General features: G+C 28.9%; 1 protein-coding gene across 2 annotated transcripts in view; it reads left to right on the forward strand.

The window, feature by feature from the left end:
- Positions 1-16,100, forward strand: part of LOC107166847 (uncharacterized) — a 47,413-nt gene extending 31,313 nt beyond the window's left edge. For both annotated transcript variants that reach the window (XM_015515663.2, XM_015515664.2), the window contains 3 exons: positions 3,913-4,046; positions 4,133-4,306; positions 15,506-16,100. In XM_015515663.2, the coding sequence (XP_015371149.1) occupies positions 3,915-4,046; positions 4,133-4,306; positions 15,506-15,805 (606 nt within the window). In that variant the 5' untranslated portion in view covers positions 3,913-3,914 and the 3' untranslated portion in view covers positions 15,806-16,100. The remainder of the gene's footprint in view (positions 1-3,912; positions 4,047-4,132; positions 4,307-15,505) is intronic.
- The last annotated feature ends 6,706 nt before the right edge of the window (positions 16,101-22,806 follow it).

Genomic DNA, 22,806 nt, shown 5'->3' on the forward strand with positions numbered 1-22,806 from the left:
TTCCGAGAAATTGACTACATCAACTAATATATTTATAAAATGTGTGTGTCATAAATGATTACAATTAGTAAAATATAATTTGAGATAGAAATCTGTTTAGTTTAACTATACTTAATATAATTTCACTATTATTAAAAGCCATGAAGAAAAACTGTCTTTCTTCATTTTTGTTACAATCAATACTAATGAACTTCAATCTGTATAAAATATTATTTATGTTTAAAACAAAAACCGTGGAAGTTTCTTTGCTGTATAGTATGTGTTGAGTGTAGCTCGCATTGAGTGGATCACTGAAATGCTACACATAAATATTTGAATTAAATGATAAATCATTATATACGAAAAATAATTCTGATTAAATAATGCTATGAGTCATTTATTTTTCTGTTAATAATACAAAAGGTTGAACTACTTTATGTCAAAAAGCGAAAAATTCGAAAATAAAATTATCAAAATATTATGTTATTATTAACTTATAAGCTAGAAGTCAATATCGTAATTGGTAAACTCTCCAAACTAATTCAATAAATAAACAAGTCGAACAAATAAAATCTATGAATAATTCGTTAAATATCCTGTGTTTATGAAGTTATGTATACTATTTAGACATATAGTAGTTAAATAAGCTTTCAAGCTAATTATCGCATTGCAAATAAAAAGTAAACCATATCAAGATAAATATTAACAATAGTTAGTATATATTAATTGATTATAAAACTAAAAACGTTAGCTAAATTTGTGAAAAAAGGTCTATGAGAAGTGTTTAAGTACGATATTTTAAATGTCATCAAATATTTTAGTATGAAAAGAAAAATATGTTTCACAGTATTAACAGAAAACCTAATACTTAATACACCTGTCATTTTGGCTTGATTTCTCAAGTATCAAAATTATTATAAATTTAAAGTTTTTGATTCATATATTTTAGTAATTTATTGCTTATATGGCTTGCAATCAACAAAAACAAAAATAAAAAGTTTTGTTGCTTACCACTTTACCAGATGTAGTAAATAAGATTACTCACTAAACTTTTCTTGTATCTCTAGTAATTTTTCATAAAAATCGGTTGAATAGTTTTTGAGTCTATAAAACAAAACTATACACACAGTGTCTTTTGTATATTATACACAAGATCTAAAAAACTATTATCAAATTTGAAGAACATTACTGAATATAATTCTGTAGCATATTATGTAAAATTAAACTTGTCGTTTATCGTTTAAGAAGTTTACGGAAAAACTTAATTATTAGTTTTAAAGAAGCTATAAAAAAAAGTCACTTCATAATAAAACTAATGAATCTTCTTGTTTCCTTGCTGGTCACTGTATTTGAAATAAAAATATCCGATTTGTATGCGACATCTCATCATTTCTCCCACAGAATTTTAGTCTTATGAAATATCTTTTATAAAAACAAATATAATTATTCATGTCTTATAGCTGCTTGTTTAATAAAACTACTCAATTTAATTTTATCTTCAAAAACCTATGCTCTTTTCAAAACAACTACATAACTCATAGTTGTGACAAAAAGATACTTAAATTGTACTTAATAATATACAAGCTCACTATAATATTATCGTAGATTTATAATTGTTAGGTATACAATTATAAAACAATACATTTTATTATTGTCTCATTGACAGTTTGGAATATATTTGGAGCGTATATATCTACAGTCAACTAAACGAAAAATAAATAAATTATAGTAATAAACGAGTTAATAATACGCGTATAGGTACATATAAAAAAAATGTAAAATATAATTTTATACTACCTAGGTTAGCTACCAAAATATTGCACGTAACACGTAAGCGCTCACACGTACTTCTTTTAAAGTCACTAAAAATAAAAATATCCAAGCATAAAATCATAAAGATGAAAAAGTTTTACATCAACATGACAACATAATTTGTTGATTGTATAATATCATTTTACAATAGATGTCAAAGGTATTTTGTTTTTCATGAAAACAAACACAAAAGAACCAAATGGCTACAGCGAGTGGCGAGTTAAACTAATTACGTAACGTTGTATAAACTGATTATAATGTAAAAACAAACTTGAAAAGAGAGCAAACTATCTACTGGATGTTTTTCATTATAATTTATGTAACTGTTTTAAAACGTGAAAACGAAATAACGACATAAATTAAAATCTTTAGTTTACTCGCTACTAGGCGTATTGTTGTGTACGCTTTTAATAGCGAATAATTTATTATACTGAATATAATAATTAATATTAATAATATATTAAACTCTAGTGACATTGAATGTGGTGTCATAGTGACATACTGACTTAATAAATAAATATCATAATTAATATTATGTTCATTTTAACTTTCTAATATTAAATTATTTATTTAACAAGATTTTAAAAATGTAGATATACCTATGTTATTTTATTATTTTCATTTTCTATTTATTTTCGTGTTATTTGCTTTACCTAACCTAGATTTATTTAAATATTATTTTACTAATGACTCCAGCTGCGGAGGTTGCATAGATCAATAAGTTTAATACGCGAAATTTCAAATGTTTATCTCAGAGCGTTAAATAAAAATATTATTTTTATATAATAATTAATGAACCAGATTATTTTAATCGTAGTACTGTTGATTTAATATTATAATGATTTTACTATAAATGTAGATTTGTTTTTGAATCAACACTTTTTATTAAAATATAAATATTATAAACTCAATACAAATATTATGTATTTCTTTTTAAGTAAAGAAAGAAAATTCTCATAATAGTTGTAGAATACATTATAAATGCTAATAAATTTGGTCGGTTCTCAAAATTCAAACAAGCATTTACAATATAATCAAGACAAATAAATTGAAATAAATAAATATAAAATGGTAAATGAAAATAGTCAATACCCAATTTACAATCACCAAAAATATCTGAATAGAAAATTAATTTATTATCAAGATATTAAATATTCTAAGGTTTATGTAACATTATAATAAATCAAATCTATTGAATCTTACTCAAGTACTCGTATAACATAGATAAATGATAAATCCAATGAAACTATGTTAAATATATCCATTTAATATATGCTTTTATATGTTAAAAATATTATATTTGTAGGTATTAGCTCAATTTCAAGTTATACAACGTTGTTATTATTTTTAACTATAGTTAGTTTAGTATTATTAATTATTAAACACGTCTTACAGGCTACAGCGTAGCTGATCTACTGTGATCCAACTGTTTTGGAATCTCAAGACAATCGTTTTGAATTCTTAAATTCTTAGAAAAATGTTTAGAATATACAATGATGATACTATTGACGTGTGTGTTTTAAAAACAAATTCTGTATCATCAGTGATGATTCATCAGTCATCACGTTAGGGAACAATAAAAATGCTTTAATATTTTACTTTGCGAATGGATTATGGTAGAAAATTGGATATATAGTTAGATTGTCAGTTGAGCGTTATAAAAAGTAAAAAATGTAATTTGTCCTTCAAAATAATTGAGAAGAACTGAGAAGGTGCTTTGCTTGTGAATATAACTTATTGTGATTTTTTTTTTTTTTAACTTACTGTTATATTGTATCTATATACAATGTATAAGTAGAAAGCTTAAAATAAACTGAATAATAAATTTTGAAAATTATATTGTGGTTATATGTTAGTATGAAAATAATAATATATAGACTGATTAACCAAGAATTTCCCGGATTTGTTGACTGTTGTTACTTTAAAGTTGTTAGTGATCCAACTTATTTATTCTATTTTCTATACTCAAAATTACATCAACTTTTGTTGTTTGACTAGCTTATCCTAAAATAATATAGTATACATATTACATATATAATGTAGAATGAATGCATTCCAAATACCTATTAATGTGTTTGAGAAGTTGTTAAAAAACTTGTAAATCAAATGATTTTACGACAGAGATGCGTTCAGATTCACGAAACAACGTCGAGGAAACTAACTTTGGGAACAGCATAATGACGGCAGGGATGACTTGTCGCAAGTCCTCAAGAACTTCTTGTCAACGGGAACTTGAACTTACCGACTCGTCGTCGGTAAGTTAATTTTTTTTACATCACACATCGAATATATTGCTGTGTTTACGCTATAAAGAATATTTAGTGGAATTGATCTATGGCAGATCAGCGATGATACTTGCACCGGATCGGATGGACAAGGTCGGAACGGCAGCGGGGCAATTAGATCCGGTAATCGGAGAAAGCGCAAGTCCAGTGGCAAAGACAAGAACGTCCGGAGACTAGAAAGCAACGAGAGGGAAAGACTGCGAATGCACAGCATCAATGATGCATTTCAGGTAAACTTACATTAAAATCAATAAAGTAGGTTGTATTTTAATTATATCCTTGTGATGCTTTATATTTTAATTTAGAAAGAAATATAAACTATTATCAAGAAACAATTACTTTATATTTTTTTTATCAGGTACCTTTATAGGTAAAAAGGAATTAATAATTTGAAAAATATTAGATAACCAAGTTTGAGTATTACAAACATTCAATTCAGATTTGTACGAAATTATAGGTATACTGTTTTAAAACATTTAAACCACTTAATTACGTATTTAGTATGTACAGGATTTATGTATTAAAGTTTTTGCGACTAAATATGGATTAAACAGTTACAGTTGATTACAAAGGGCAAATGCATCAGTATATTAAATTTAAGATATAAAACTATAAGGTTAAGAAAAAACATCAACACGACTAAGGTACATAGGTACACATTTTTATTAACTTCATAAAATGTATTTCTAGTTTTCAAGGCCTCAAACATTTTACGATGTCACTTTATTTCATAGATTTGATACTGTAAGTTTATGTAATTGTTTATTTTTGACTAAAAATTCTGAAAGTTCTAAAAGCGTACAAGTATATTATTATATTCTTATAATATATCTATACAGTATGTGTAATAAAAAGCGTACAGCAAACATGATATTTAGTGTATTGACGGAGGGTGAAAAACTGAATCTGACTAATAACTAAATTGGAGCTATAAAATAAATTGTTTTTTTTTTCACTTAATTTTACAGTTTTAATTAACTGAACACATTTCAATCAAAGCATGAAACCATATAGTTGTATTAGTTGTATTCGTATGGTTTTAATTTGAGTGCAATGGAGGAAGGAATTCTATACGATTGGTATTTGGTATATTCGTAACATTCGATATATTAATTGTGGTGTTTGAAGTATGAAAATATGAAATATTTTATTTTGAAATATTTCATAAAAACGTGTATCTAACATTGAAATTTTTTCTAAAGTGAATATTAATGATGATTACTATCATTAATGCGTAGTTATACATCGTTTTCCCTAATATTATAAAATTGTGAAGGTGAGTTATGACAATAATTATACGCAAAATAAGACTTATTAAAAAAATTAATATAATACTAAAATGTTTCACAATTTTAAATGTCATGAAGTTTTCAAACACTAACCTAACCCCACCAAAAACGGATTTATTTCAAGAATAACCCGTGAGCAAAAATATAATTTCATACGTATACCTTATTATTGTTCACATAAAACTGATGTAAAATACTTTCCAGAACAGCGTTGACAATTAATTATTGTGTATGTACCTACAAATTTTTTATAACACTATTAATGTATTACTATGAAGTAATTTATATGTACATGCAAGCGGGGCCCAACAAGGGAGGAAGGGTTGTTTTACATGGATTTATGGGGATCCTGATATGTTAGGAGCGCATTGAAATGAATTTTGAATTTTTTAAATTTTAAAATTTCGATAGGAAAACTTATTTTATATAAATTATATTAAATCATATTTTAATGGACCCCCAAAAATATTTAATACAAAAGCCCAACATTTTATTTGGGGATCTGTGTGCAAGTAAGAAACTAAACGATGGACAAGAATACAGTATTATAATAAGGGTTAGCATAGCTCAATTTGGTGGTAATATATTCTTTAAATACTCTGCTACGCCATTAAATTGCAGCGAGTCTCACGGCGTACATATTATAAAATAAATAATAATTTAATGCCTAAAATAATACACACAATGGCAACAGTCTGAAAACAGTGTAGAAAATGTTCTGTACATCACATTCTATGGATGGTAGTTGGGAATCCATTTTTCATGCAGATATCTCAATGCCTCAATATAATAATAATATAGGAAAATGCGTATAGAATGTGAATGATGGTGATTAGCAATAAGCATTATTTAGGTTGAACAAAATCAAGAGATCCACTTGTAGAATACCGCAAAACGTATTGGCGGGCGTCTTAAATATTGTTCATGTTACATAATATCACTTGGGTATAGTATATGCGCAAGTTAGCAGTTCAAATAAAGCGATTGTTTCGGAAGGCTTTTAGTATAAAAACGAAGAAGAACTGTTTATTTAAACTCGAGTGAAGCGATGTCGGGTGCGTAAAGTTACAGGCATAACGATGATTTGTTTATGTGCCACGTAGAGGACGAGATAAACGGTTATACACTTCACCAGTTACTATAGTAACATGGGAAAATTCAATTGTTTTATATATACATACATATAGTTGTACATGCGTGTGTGTGGGCACGTGTAGTTTGTACAATGTACATGCTACATAAACTAATATATATATATATATCAAGAGGGTGAAAAAAATAAGGATTCTGTAGTCTACCTTTTAATTACGCTAAAACGTTGTATCGGAGTTTTAGTCGATGGACTAGTGAATAACGCTAATACCCGAGAGAGGCGAAGATTAGAGTACATTTGCTTTTAGCTATACCATATGAGAATGCATAACAATTTTTTTAAACAACAATATTTATAGGTACCTTTTAACCTTTATGCAAATTACAAATTACACAATATCAAATAAAACATCGTCGTTTTTAGTATGATAGCCATTAAGTATAATCCATTTAAGTTATAAGGTAGTAAAACACGTTTGTATGAAACAAATTACTAAATTTTAACGATAAATAATATAATACCATATTAATATGTCAAAGCCTATATTCTTGTTCGAAATATTAGTTAATTAGTGGATGAAAATATAATATAATTATATAAGCACCTATGTATATTATATACGTATAAACGTATATATGCTGTATACTATACGGTTTACCAATTAAATAAAATCTAGAGTAAAAAAAACTTCTTATTACCTACCGGCTTAATTTAATCTGAAGTTTCATTACTTATATAATACATGTATCTATTAAGATTATTAGATAAATTAAATAACTTACTTGCTATAGGCATTATTAGACTTACAGGCTACAACAACCCACTAGACTTAAACTTTTTTATTGTTAATTAAGCTTAATCATATCATTGATTATACGTACTAGTATTATTATGTTGTATTCGTATTATACATACCTAATAAAAAAAAAAAAACATTATTAATAGTAAAACTGTTAACTAGGTTCACTTTGTTGTACACGCCGATGAACTTAAAACGTACACAGATTTCTAGTAGTAATCAAGTAACATGAGCATTACACTCTGACCATAATTAAACCTTGATATTATAATATTACCTTATTACACACAACGTCTGTTGGGAATCGAGTCTTACTATCTCTGACGTACACAATTTAAACACATTTATTGTGCAATAATTAAAATGTAACACTTTATAAACAATTTTGTTCAATACCTAGTCACAATGACCCCATCAAGCGATCACCACTGAAGGACTCTAGTTTTTCTAGTACTATTCCAGATTCCTTATATAATATGTAATATAATGTATTATTGTTTAACCAAGTTCTATTTTGTTACATAATATGCTAAAAACTTACTACTAAATATTGCTACTTTATAGTTATTGTTATTACATACATGTTTACTTAACCTAGTAATCAGTTTTACTATTAATAATTTTTTTTTTTTATATTAGGTATATGTATAATACAAAAATTATTTATTATTAATGATAATACTTTTGACAACAAACATGAAATAATGCAATAATATTATATAAATATAACCTCTATAGAAGTGATATACCACCTATATGATATATGGTCAATATAGTTGGGAGTTAAAGGAGGATAAAACAAATAAGATTCAAAATATACAACATAATAATAATATTATATCATATAATCGTGTATACGAATACGAATTGGAATTTAATAGTATAGAGACCAAAGAGAAATTTCAAATTACATATAAGATCATTATAATATACCATATTATATAAGTATGCATAATATATTGTGTTACAGTCCTCACTTTATTGGTAATTATGGCCCATGATGTTACTCTGATAATATCAAATAAAACCCAAGTTTTCAAAACATTAAGAACGTCAACCTACATACTACAACAAGCTATATAATAATAAAAATAGCACTGTATTTTAGTTATAAATCAATTATATAAGATTAACATAAAATATGTTTTTAAAAATATATGATAAGTAATTAGCGCTGTTTAAATAAGTACAAATTACTGTACAAATAAAACTGGGTAAAAATGTGATACGTAGTCATTGCTGTCACATATTTATCGGTGTATTATTAAAACATGGTGTACGATACCTATTCCATAATATTATACAGTACACATTGGAGGTGGGAATAGACAAATAAATATAGTTAAATTTAAATCTTTAAACTAAATTAAAAAAATTAAATTATTTGAATTTGAATTTATATCTAATCTAATCTAATATTTTGATTCTTTTTTATATAAACAAGCAATCTATGCAAGTATGTACAATAAGCTTATGATGTGCTAAGAGAAGACAGGACGTGATAAATTGATTAAGAAGCCAACACTTAGCATGATTGCATGAATTATTATTTATTCATATATTTATATATATATATATATATATTGTTTTAAATTATTGATGGTTGAAATTGTGTGTGTGTATATATATATATATATATATTGTATATTTTAACTTGGTAATTGTAGGAGATCACGACACCATTTCTTTTTTAGCCTGCGCCTTGGATTTCCTGAGAGGGTTAAAGAGGAGAGGTTTTTAATAAGAGAATTTTGGTGTAATAGAAGTCGCATGCGTAAGCGCAAGTAAAATAATTGAGCTTCTTCATTGATGGTTTCTATGTGAAAATCGTATGTAATGTTAGGTTTGAGATGAACGGTAATGCATTGGAGAGTCGTCGAAGAGGTAGGTTTTGAAATACTTGGATTTTATTGGTGTTGGATTTTTTTTTTCTGAACCCCAGAGCTGTATGTGATAAGTCCAAATAGGTTTCAGGAGAGATTTGTAAATTAGAAGTTTGACTTTTAGATTATTGATGTAATTATTTCTCGATATTAGTGGGCTGAGCATGCACACACGGGCGTTGAGAGTCAATCTTCTATATGATTTTTCCATGTTAGTCGTTTGTCGAGATTGAATCCCATGTATTTTATTGTATCCGATGTGGGAATTGTGATGTTGTTCAAAGTTGGACATACGCCGTTTTTGAGAGTAAATGTAGTGTGACTTGAATTGTTTTGGTTTATTTTGATACGCCATTTGTCGTACCAGTTAGTCATTAGGTTGAGATGAAGTTGTAAGTTTGATGAAGAGGTCACCAAATTTTTACTTATTGACAAAATTACTTTATCTTCAGCATAATCAGCCACCATGGTTTGAAGCGTGGTGGGCTGATCAGCGACATATATGTTGAATAGAGTTGAATTGATTTTTAATTACAATAACTCAAGTTGTTTTTTTGCTTTTCCACCTTTGATATTACAATACCAATGATAATAATCGAGATGAGATATTTTTCAATTACAATATGTTTGTATGATATAGCCATATAGGTGCCTTAGTACCTAGCTATATTATAATAAATTTCTATAAATCCTAAAATGGAAAAATATTTTCTCATTTCACATTTATAATGACCCTTTTCGTTTTCATACTCTTTCGTTCATTGCTCCCCAACGGCGATTAAACCCAATTGTTATTTAGTAACGAAATAGCGTTTTATTTGAAAAACGCTGATAAACCTAACAAAAAAACTCATTTATCGTCAACGAAATAATAATAACATTTATTCGAGTCACTGAACAATAAATAGATACATCATATAACTAATCCACAATGGTACGTAAACGTTGGTGTTTTGAACTTTTGAAAAAATAAAAACAATTCGCTCGGAATCGCATTGTTTATTTGTGAGAAGTACCTAATAAACGTTATTGTATTAGTTCATGAGCACAAGAGCACAACATTGTCATGGAATAAACGTCAGTATTGGTTAAAAAAGTATTCATCAAGTATGCTTAACCCCATGTTTTCTTTTAATAAAAAGTTTATTTAAATTTAATTTTTGGAATTTGTGAATATACTTATATATAGACCATTTTTTTAAACTACTGAATGAGTTTAATGGTGGTACAAACTTTGTTTTTCAAATGAGAACACTCATTTATTACTGTATATTATTTAATAGATTATTTTTTTTTTTTAATATGGATGTATCTAATTCAAAAGTTGAATGATAAGTTTCTGAGTTATTAATTTGTTTTTTCTAATATATGTATATATAATAAATATTAAAATATAATATTAAATCTATTAGGTATTTATCAAATTATTAATGGTAATGATTAATATAGTAATCAGTAAATTATTAAAATCGCCATAGGTCTATAACCTCCATACCTTAATTACAAAACTTGTATTCTTAATATATAAAGTTAAACTACTCTAAAGAATCTACTCTTATGAATTTTGATTCTGATACATCAACATTTTCAGAAAAAAAAACCTTTTAAATGATTTACATTTTAAAATGGGATTGGGGTTCTCATTTGAAAAACAGAAGTTTGTATCTCCACAGAGCACTTTTTAAGTGATATAAAACATTTTAAGAATTTGAAAATATGATCTATTAAAAAATTTAAAAAATCAGATTTTGAATAGCTGCATTATTAACAAAAAAGGAGGTGAGCATGCTTAAAGAATCTCCCTGACTTAGCGGCGTATTTACGGGGGGGGGATTGATCCCCACATGGTCTTTTTTTCTATTTTTAAAGAATTTACCTATATATATATATATATATATAACTAGACACTAAATTGTGTTTAGCATTTTTATATTTTACTTTTATGTGTGATATTCAATGGGTCATCCCCTCCCTATAACAATTCTTAAATACGCCGTTGATGCTCCCTGTATATATTTTTACTTGTGTGTTGTTGATGAATACATATTAATAGAAACTTACTTTATTGTCATTATACTATTATACTATAAGTCTGTAACCATTATAACCACGCGTGATCTGGAACTGTAGTGCGTGTCAAATGCTTGCAGCTTATTAAGTACGAGCATATGGTGTAATTAACATATTTTCCGAATGGCTCCACAATCGTATTATATCAGTCTATCATACAATTACATACCTTGACTCTTGAGTTACTATTGTAGTATTCTTAGTGATGGTAAGCATTACCACTTACCACAATTAGATAGATTGAACTAATCAAATCAAAATTAGTTCAAAGATGTAACTAATATTTTAGTATGTACTATATAAGTTTTATATATTCTCGATAACGCAGAGTATAAAACGTAGAGTTTACTGCTAAAATTACATTTTATTAACAATTATTAAGTATTATTTAATGTGATATATATATATATCACATTAAATAATACTGTGCCTTTTTCCTTTTTTCTATGGGCTATTGCGCCTATAATCGAAGCTCCGCTACATAAGGGGTGGAAGCCGTGAGAAATACAAATTACTAGTACAAGCGAATTGCTAACTATCACCAGCCAGAATATTACCATTCTGCACACGAAAGAAAACCCATATGAAAATACAGCTTTCTCATTGGTTCCACATTCGGCAGGATAAAATATTTAAATTTATTATTATCATCATAATTAAAATTTATTAGGTCCGTGCTCAACAATGTTTTAGCCTATCCCTTCTAATTTAATCAAGACACAAGATATTTAAATATTTAGATTCATAATTATGTAATAGAAATATTTATTGGATTAAATAGATTTTTATTCGAGGCTAGCTTTATTATATAGTATATAAGAATTAATCTGTTGTTAATCCAAATTCGTATTGTATTGTAACTATTAAGTTATCATAGTTGTATACTAGTGGCATTAAAATAAAATTAAAAATAGATTTGTAAACATCATGCAATAGAAATATTTATTTTAAACCCTCCTAATTGATAAAGTAATGCAAAACAATGTCATCGTGTCCAACCCATTTTAAAAGATTTTGTTGATAAATCAAAATCATGTTGTATAAGCAGGTACAATAACATCTTGCCAGTAGTCCACCATCACTATTCAGATTAAATAGATTTTTATACAAAATTAAAAACAAAAGTCAGACCTCACACGTATTGCCTATGAAGTATAATATAAAAAAATTAATTGTAAGTTATATAATAATCAAATCTATTATAATACTTAATTAGATGTTAGTGAAATTATGTAGCAAACAAATTTTAATTCATATTACTATTATTTAAATTAGTATGTATGCTATTTTGTTTTTGTTGAATAAATTATTGTTGTTATTTGCTATATTATTTGGAATAGGTTATTTTTAGAACAAATTATGCTGTATTTTATTATATGATTATATGATAATTAGAAAAAAAAATATTTTATCACACATAGATTATTTAAGTGTTTTGAGTCTATTAGTCCAAGTTCATTATTTTTATTTTTATTCTTATTGTATATTTCTTAAATTTAAAAGATCATTATTAAATTAACCCTTGAAAATCTCCCTTCATCATTTAAAAATGTTATAACTGTAATTAATTATGATATTAAAACGATACGGTCAAATTTGAATAATTTATCAAGTATGGTTAATTGGATAGAAGAATTTTCTTTTAAAACTTGTGCTACCTAAGTGTAATGTTAGGACATCTGTCCCAAATGGTAAATACATTCAATGCATGTTAGTCTCCTTATCAACTTTTTCTATATTGAAATAAATTGAAAGTGTTTAAACGATTTCTCGATTGTATGATTTATGTTTGTATTATTATCTTAAAAAACAATATGTGTGCCATCATATCTTTTACCACAAAGTTGATAGAGAAAATAACAAAAGAGGTAGATCAAAAAACACACTGTAAAGCGACAATTAAAATTGTCAGTAAAGTTGATACTGTTTCCACGAGGAAACTTTTATGATAAAACTTTTGTGAAAATAAGAAAATTTTTATTCATTAAACTTCCTATAAATTCAATGTAAAACACAGTTTAAAAGTTAATCTATGTATTATGTTAGTTTATTATAGGTACATTTCATTTTTTTTCCTATTATAATTATTTATCATTAAGTTTTTTTTATTTATTTATTATCCTTTATAATAAAATGTACTTATATATTATAATTCTTACCACCTATAGGTATTTAATTTATAGTTAGTAGCCATAAAAATACGAATTTAGATTAACAACAGATTAATTCTTATATACTATATTATAAAGCATTAAAGCTAGCTTCGAATAAAAATCTATTTAATCTAATAAATATTTCTATTGCATGATTATGAATTAAGTATTTAAAATATTTAAATATATTTTGTCTAGATTAAATTAGAAAGGATATGCCAAAATATTGTTGAGCGTGAACCTAATAAAAATAATTATAATAATAAAAAATAATTTAAATATTTTATCCCACCAAATATGGAACCAATGAGAAAGCTGTATTTTCATACGGGTTTTATTTCGTGTGCAGAATAGTAATATGCCGCCCGCCACTGCAATGTATAAAATGTAGGTGTATTACTCCACCACCGGATGAGTGGTGACCGTCCACTATACTGTCTACTTCCGTACTTTGTACACACCTACCGTTACAACACTTTAATAAAAAAATAAATACTAAATAATAATACATTTCTTAAAGTTATTAATATAGTACCTAGGAAGCTAACGATTAACATAATTAATAGATAGTTGATATTCCATAAATATACGTTTTTATATTTTAAAAATAAGATAATTTCACAATGATCCTTAATTGTCACACATTTTATAAGTTGTAAGAATTGAATTCCCGTTTAAATACGATGGGAACTATCTGTATTTTAAAACAAATTAATAACGTTATTTATAAAATAAGTGTACACTTAAAACTAAAATCGTCTACAATGAAGCGATAACACGACAACAAAAGTACTAACATGATTATAATATAAATAAATACAATTTCAAATATTATAAGAAATATTTACCATTTTTTCATAAATTATCAGAATAGATCACATAGTAGACTAGGGGTGGCCAATATACGGCTCGTGTTATAGTCGTATATGCGGCTCGCATCTAGTTAAAAAAAAACAATATTTACTTATTATAACGATAAAATATGATTAAATTATATAAATATAAAATGTATTTATATAAATATTTTGGCCCTTGGTATCATTGTATTTATCCATATCGTTCGTGGACGTATTCATGTTGGTCACCCCTATACTAGACGTCTAGACCAATCTACACATAAAATATTGATATACAAAAAAATATCGACATTTTAGATTAAATTCTGCTGACGTAAGGTGACTAGGTGATAATAACCTTGAATTAAGTCCCAAATCACAGAGATGGCATGAATTTAATCTGGAGGTGTTTTATCGAGTATACGAATTAGGTCCAGACTATACGTTATCCAGGAGACATCACGTGAAGATTGGCTAGAAAAGTCTCCCAAAAATTTTGTTTTTTGTTAAATAATTGAGATAACGATCTAATGAATAAAATTATTAAAATACTGAAAATACTAAAAATATTATTAAAATAGCTTCATTTAACCGTCAATATTTTTTCCTATGTTATAATTTAAATTAAGGAAAAAATTTAAAAGACACAATATCTTTCGCAAAACTTAACAGGATCAGTTCTCTGCTAGTAAAACAAATCATATTTTTCTTTTTCTACTGTTTTTCAATACGGTTATGTTGCTGAGCTCTGATGTGATACGTACATTTTACTCTGAATTCAAAGGAGAATTCGAATTAAAACAAAAATGCTGTGTTATCTGCACCAAAACTCACATTTAATCTTACATGAAAAGATTCATACTATTATTGTGTTCATTGCAATCTCTGCCTAAATATTTATAGGAAATAATTATACATCCTTCTAAATATATTAAATGTTTTAAGGTTAGGTTAGGAACCTAACCTAACCAGTGACGCGATGATAACAAACAAGAACCAATTTTTTAACACAATTTACTACGGGAATTATCCCTGGCAGCCCCACATTAATTAATTTTATGAATTATTTTTTTTTTTTTACAGTTATATATTTTAATTTATGTATTTAATGATAATTGTATTGTAAAAGATATTATACATGTCAACAAATACATAAAAACTCCAAAACTAAACTCTTAAGGGGAAGGAAAATATGCACTCATCGCATGTATACGTGCTACTTAGCTGTACTATAACACAACCCCTGTTGTTGTTTTATATAATACCATTGCATTTAATCATTATGATAATATTATATCGTTTGCAGTCCCTAAGGGAGGTTATACCACACGTAAAAAAGGACCGTCGGCTGTCAAAAATCGAAACGCTCACGTTGGCCAAAAACTACATCATCGCCCTGACCAAGATCATATGTGAAATGAGGGGTGAACTGGACCCATTCAAGGACTCGCAAGAAGAATCCGGTAGTGTGACTGTGTCGTCCTCAGTCGCCGCAAACACCGGGCCATCGTCATCTGTAACGGCGGCAACAGCAGCGGCTGCCGAAATCGACAGACGTCTACAATTAGCACTACAAAACTCAGACGAATCAATGGATCTTTCTTAATCGACGACAAACCACCATTATAACAACAAATCCATCGCAACCGCCATCAACTTACTTATATGTTATCATTTGCTTAACTATACGTTAAAATACTTTTTAACGTGTTTTGATTAAATTCAGTCAGTTTTCTCATGTCATAGACTCATAGTCCTTACGAATACATACGAATACGTTTTCGTTAACCAAGTTTTAATAATAATAACGTATCTATCTAATTGTAAGTACATAATAATATAAATAATGTCCCGATTGGCCTGAGCTTTTTAGTTTTCACATTAAAAAAAATTATCAATTAGCATCTAGTTATTTTCTAACCAGTAAATTAAAAACCGAAACACCAATACATACTATACTATTTATAGCTATTATTATTATTATATTATATTTTAGGTATAGAATAAAAAATTATTATAATTTTAAGTAAAACTTATAAAATGGCATTATTTTTGGATTCATATATAGTATTTATATTACATTAATTTTTAACGGTCTATGTAAATTAATGTCTGTATGGAATACAGTTATGATCATTACATGAAAAAATATAACAATAATATTTTATAGTACCTATGTGATATGAGACGTAATATTTTCATTCGTTTTAGCCTCGTTTATATTTGATGTATTCATCGAATTACAAAACATAGATGACAACTAACAAAAATGTGATTATACGCGCGTGTTTATCGTGATTTAGTTTTAACCCTTAGGAAATAATAATAGATTTCAAGCTGCTCAAACAAAAAATAAAATCCTCGTTAGTTTATATACTCTGACTCTTTCACACAGAAAGAGTCAGAGTATAAATCTCTCTCTATATACTCCATCTTCCTAGATCAAATGAAATAAAAAATAAAAATTTCATAAACACTAATAAAATATTATTGTTATTAATTTATATTTCTCATAGAAGAATACTGTATAGCTATAAAACCCCGTTGAATGTACGCCATCGTGAGGGCCTGAAAGGCTTAAACACAAAAGATAATTCTTTATTACAATAATCAATGAGTATAATATTATTATATATTTATTTTTTTGACATATTTTATCTTAATGTCAATTATGTTTGAACCATACAATTATTATATTTATTGTATCTATTATTTATCGCGGATAACTAAATAATACTACAGATAAACAATAAGTCAGTAAATGGTTATTGATTGCCTAATATATATTATGTAGATAATACTTTATAACGCTTATAACATATATACATTGTTTAGGTCGAAATCTTATATAATTCCTATATTATTTATAAAACCTGTGCCGGATCTCAAACTCTGGAGTCTCCGGTGTGAAAGAATACATGCCATTAAAGTTCTTACTAATTTTTATTAAAAATCAAATTTATTATTTATTATGATGTACCTGTAGAAATTTAAAATAAATCTTTAGCTATCCAAATAATACTTAAGATATTACTATAGTTCTAATACGTAATCTAGTCATCCGGGCATGGTACCACATATTATGGTATTAATGTATTATGTTTATGCCATTTGGCATTTATGAGCCTTCGATATCTATAATGTTTGGGGTGCAATTTCAAATCAACGAGTCCCTAATGCAATTGTTTGCAACAACATAAAACCAAAACTAGGTATATATATATATTATGGGGTACCTAACTCCTATATATATATATATTTAAATATATATATGCTTACTAGTTGATGCATGATGAAAGCTTTTATTACACATTTTTTATTTCTTAAAATAATATTTAGCTTCAAAACTATTTATTTTTCACAGCAATACATATTATTATGTTAACTGTTAAAATTAACATATTAAGCTGTGGTATAATTTATTGTTACCAAAAGTCAATAAAAAAACAATATTTTTTTAAGAACATGTAAAATATGATAAGCCTTATAAACAAACCAATAAATCTATTATTATTATTATTAATATTTATAAGTAAATAAATAATTATTATAAATGTTAATACTGTAATACAGTATACTAAACCTACATACTGGCTTATTTTAATTTAAAAAAAAATACCAAATAAAACTATAATAATCTTATTTAATTATTTTTCTAGAAGTGTCAAAATTATTGAAAATTTATTTAGTCAAATCATATTTTAAATATAAATTCAATAAATGCCAGAAATCTTAAGTATATTGTTAGAAACGCCTGGCCATCATCTAATAATTAACACTTTAATATTATTATCTATTACTTATAAATGTAGATTATATACTTTGAAAACTTTCTTTAAGTAAAATTAACGTTTTTTTTTATTAAATGTAAATGTAAACTTTTTATTTATTTATTTTCTATATTATTAATAATTATGTGTTAATACACTACTAGTTTTAAACTCTTATTATGTAGTGGTTGTACTAATTAAACAAATATACGTTATGTCAACGATATAAATCCAACTTTACTATTGTGGAAATTCATATATTTATTATATTGATGGTATTATGTAATAAAAAAATAAATATAATTTAAATACATTTATTGTTCACAATATTATTCCTATATAGTCAAATACATTATAATATATTTTTGTTGATGACAAAAAAATCATTTTCACATTATATTACTTACCTACATAAAATTCTACGATGAAAAATGTTGGTACCTAGGTATTCATTATACGAATATATTTTTCTTAAAATATATATATATGGCATGAAGTGTAATAACTATCAGTATGTATGTCATATTTTATAATATAATAATTATAAATTTATTATTTTACTCATTTTTTTGCTTCGTAACGATCTGAATCCTAACTACGAGCCTAAGGATAGTAAAGAGAGGCTAAAGGGTAAAGAGTAAATTTTAATTTTAAAACGAGTTATGAGTATTTTAAAGATATACAAACAGCTTACAATTTTAAAATACTCATAACTCACTTTAAAATTGAAATATACTAAAAAGCCTATGAGAAGCCCTCAATAAGGATGTTACCTTTAATTTTTATAAGAGGTCAATTCACTCTTTATTTTAAACTAACGGACCTAAACCTGATCTGCTAACTAAATTTTAAACTAACAGAGCAACTCTTGTTCTGATGAGCATAAAATTTGGTATGTTACGCACTTGTAAGACGGAGACAACACATGCGGGTATAACGTATAACGTCCTCCTAATAGACATTGAATTACATAATAAATATGATTTGAACGTAATAATTTAGACAGAGATAAAGTATGGTTTAAAAAGCGGTGTGGGTTAGGAGACCCTTTACAGACTACAGTATTCAAATATACAGAAAGCCGATAAAATATAAATTGTATATAATTTTAATGAGGTAAAACGAATTTGTACTGGCGGACAAGATTATTGGTAAGGAAAAAATCATCATCATCAGCTTAGCGGTCCATTCAGGACCATCGCTGCCATCAAAATCTCTCTCCACCTCTCTCTCTGATATGCTGTTTCTAACGTTGCACCTTGGTCTATCATTTCTATATCTTTGGCAACTACGTCAATCCATTGGGTTTTGGGCCGTCCTAGGGGTCTCATTCTATTTATTTTATTGATAAGTACATTTTTAATTAGCTGTCCATCTGCCCTCCATGCATGTCGAACCATTCTAATCGTTTTTTCCTGATAAAATAGAGTATGTCTGGCTTATTATAAAGATACTTTATATTTTCGTTGCTTCTTCTTTCGTATGTCTGTGTTTCTGGGTTGAAGATTGGTCCATAAATGGTTCGTAACACTTTCCTTTCGAACGTGATAAGTCTTCCGCTATCACCTTTAGTCAACGACCAGGTTTCACAGGCGTATGTTATCACAGGTCGAAGGTAGCTATGATATAATAGTATCTTTGATCCTCTCGATAACAGCTTAGACCTCAGGAGTTTGATAATACTGAAATAACATCTATTTCCATTAGTGATCCGTTAATTTATTTCTATATGCATATCATTTTTGCTGTTGATGTTTACGCCTAAGTACTTAAAATTATCAACTTTTTCAAATTTATAATCATCCAATACTATGAAATCTATATTTGGTGGTCTTCTCGATACGACCATGTACTTAGTTTTCCCCTCGTTTACATGTAATCCTATTCCTTTACTTGCATTTACGAGTTTAGATGTTGAGTTGATGATTTCCTCTTTGGTTTCACCCATCAGCACAATGTCATCTGCGTAGGCTGACATAACTGGTTCATTGCTTATCTCCATCCTTCTGTCATCGTTTGTGTCTCTAATTATTTTTTCGAGGGCTAAGTTAAATAGTGCAGGTGACAACGCGTCCCCTTGTTTAAGGCCAGATTTAACTTCAAAAGGATCTGAGATGCCTTGTATATAACACACTCTGCATAGTGTTTTTTCGTAACATGCTTTTATTACATTCACAAACTTTTTGGGTATTCCTAAAATTACCAATACTTTCCAAAGCTCTTCTCTGTCTACACTATCATACGCCTGCTTGTAATCCACAAAGACTAGATGCAGGTCCTTTCCAAATTCGTAGTATTTTGACATTATCTGTCTTAGCGCGAAAACATGGCCTGTTGTGGATTTTCCTCTCCTAAACCCGCATTCCTAATTCTCAACTTTCTTCGTCTATCATAAATAGCCTTTCGAACTGTTTTCAAATCTTTATGGACAATGGACGTTAGTTCAGTATTACGGAAGAGTTCATGTCTAATTAATTTAAGAGGTTGAATTGACATCGATTCTTCAGCTCGTCGGTTGCAATTTTCTTGTAATACTTGCCTTTAAATTTTATTTAATGAATTTCCGTCATGATGATGTTGTCCATTTGATTGCAGTAAAATATTTTTCTCTTGGCCAGAATAGATTGTTGCGCTACAATAATTTTTTGTACATCGCCATTTTTCCTGGACCCAATAAACCTAGCTGTACTCGAAAGCTCCAACATTTGCCAACTCTTTACCTCTCTCGGATAAAATAATTTTTATATCATTATTTTCCATCGTAAAATTTGCACACTACCACACTACGAGCACGAGACAACAGAACAGACTGACTGTGACCAAGTCTTATTAACAGCATAAGTACATACAATAACAGTTAATCACAATTTAGTGCAATCGTTGTAGATAAAATTCTGGTTTCCTATCTATCCTAGTTATTTTTAACTTCCGTGGGTATACCTACCCATCGATCGATAACAAAATCGTTTTCGACTAATATGTAAGTAATTACCTGTTGGTAATATCTACCAACATACGTAAGTACTAGTGAAAACCTGACAACGTTGTACACAATATTTATTTTTTATCGTGCTTAATCGGGTCGTCTAAAAGGTCGGCCGATAACGACCGTGCTCAATCGGATATTACCGTTCTATTTTATTCTTATCCAATGTGGATTTTAAATCAGCGCTACCTTCATCTAGGGCGGCTCCCTGCCAAGGCTATAGAGCCCGTCCTATCTTTAAGAACCTCTAGGTTGACCCTCTCATATGCGACTTTTCTGGTATGGGTAGCCCTGACGGTATAGCTTGCGGAGTCAAAGAAGGACGATAGACCCCCTCACCCCACGCCAAGGAGGGTCACAGCCTATCCTAACCTAATCTAATCTTACGCAACACAGACCTTGACTGGTCAATGGTTTCAAGCAATTCGTTCCAGCACCTAGTCTTGCTAAGTGCAATGGCAGTTTTTAAGTATATCCTGGCTTCCTTGTAACTATATGATGTTTACGCCGACTGTTATGCCTTGTCCACGAACGCGACAGAGATGGAGTTTCGTAACGCACCTCGTTTTGACCTGCTTTGCCACAACGTATGCTCTTCGTTTTGAAACAATTTCGGCGTTCCACCAGTGGGCTTGTGGCTTACACATGGGGAAGTTGCAATAGACTCATGAACAGCCCGTGCTCGCTGGTGAGCGTTGGCTGACGCTGCAAACAAAGCTCGATTACCCGTCCATTTCGCTAGAAGTCCAATTTCGTCAATTTCAATGTCTTAGCTGCTGTTCTCGGCATCTATCTTCAAATCCCTCGGCTCGTATGTGCATACGGACATTCAGTTTCTGATGGCCTCCAGTGCAAATGAGATATATTGGTGGTCGACCATATTTTAAACCTTGTCGCATACGCAGCATCCTGAATCCCGCATTGCGATGGACTCTAACATCGTAGTGAGGTCAACAATAGAACTTCTTCCTATGCCCACAAAAATAAGCATGGATCCATCATTTAGAACATTTAGCCAATGAAAGTTGAACAGAATGCTTAGGTCGTCTACTCGAGTGTCGCGGCACCAGTCACCCCATGACACTGATCGTGCATTAAAATCCACCGTGATTCGAACAGGGACCACTGGTTTAACGGCCCTGACCTTGACCTCCAACCTTCGCAGAAAGTATTTAAACTCGACCCGCGTCTAGTGGGGTGACACGTAACAGCTGAATGGACTCTGTTTAGTTGGATAAACACGAACTCTGGGTCTCTATGAACTTCGGCGGCGGTAACTTAGCTGTCTACCAGCCAAATGGCTGCTATCTGCTGGAACCGGTGAACCGTAAAGTTGACCCTGCAAGAAAAGAGTATAGGGATCAGCACGACCTCTGCACTCTGCACGACCACGTGCTGTCGGAGCAGATCTTGAGCCAAATGAGCCACCTTGCAGTGGTTCAGGTTCACTTGGATGAACTTATTCATCTCCCGCTTCTCCAGCGGACCTCCGCTATTTTTAGAAGTATTGCTTCACGACACACTGCCGCTAAGTTTCCTGTTCCGCGACACCGGTATCATTTTTTTGGGATGAATTTCTTCACTTTGACATGTTACCGCGATATGACCACTCGCTTGACATTTATAGCAGATCTGTGCTTTTGTTTCTAGAAGTTTGACGTAGCATAAGCTCCATTCAACTCTAATTTTTTTGAGTGCTAAACGCTTGAGATCTGTTTCCATGTCCACCAGGTGCCTGGCTACCTTGCCACCTCCCGCATTCTCCATTAAGCTGATCCAATGATGTATTTTAGCAGGGGGCGATCGCCCCCCCTCCCTGAGCCTCAGTATTTTGCTTTTTATTATTTTAAT

The sequence above is a fragment of the Diuraphis noxia genome, unplaced genomic scaffold (assembly GCF_037042655.1).
Source record: "Diuraphis noxia isolate RWA-SAM2 unplaced genomic scaffold, SU_Dnox_SAM2 contig0004, whole genome shotgun sequence".
Taxonomy (NCBI): domain Eukaryota; kingdom Metazoa; phylum Arthropoda; class Insecta; order Hemiptera; family Aphididae; genus Diuraphis; species Diuraphis noxia.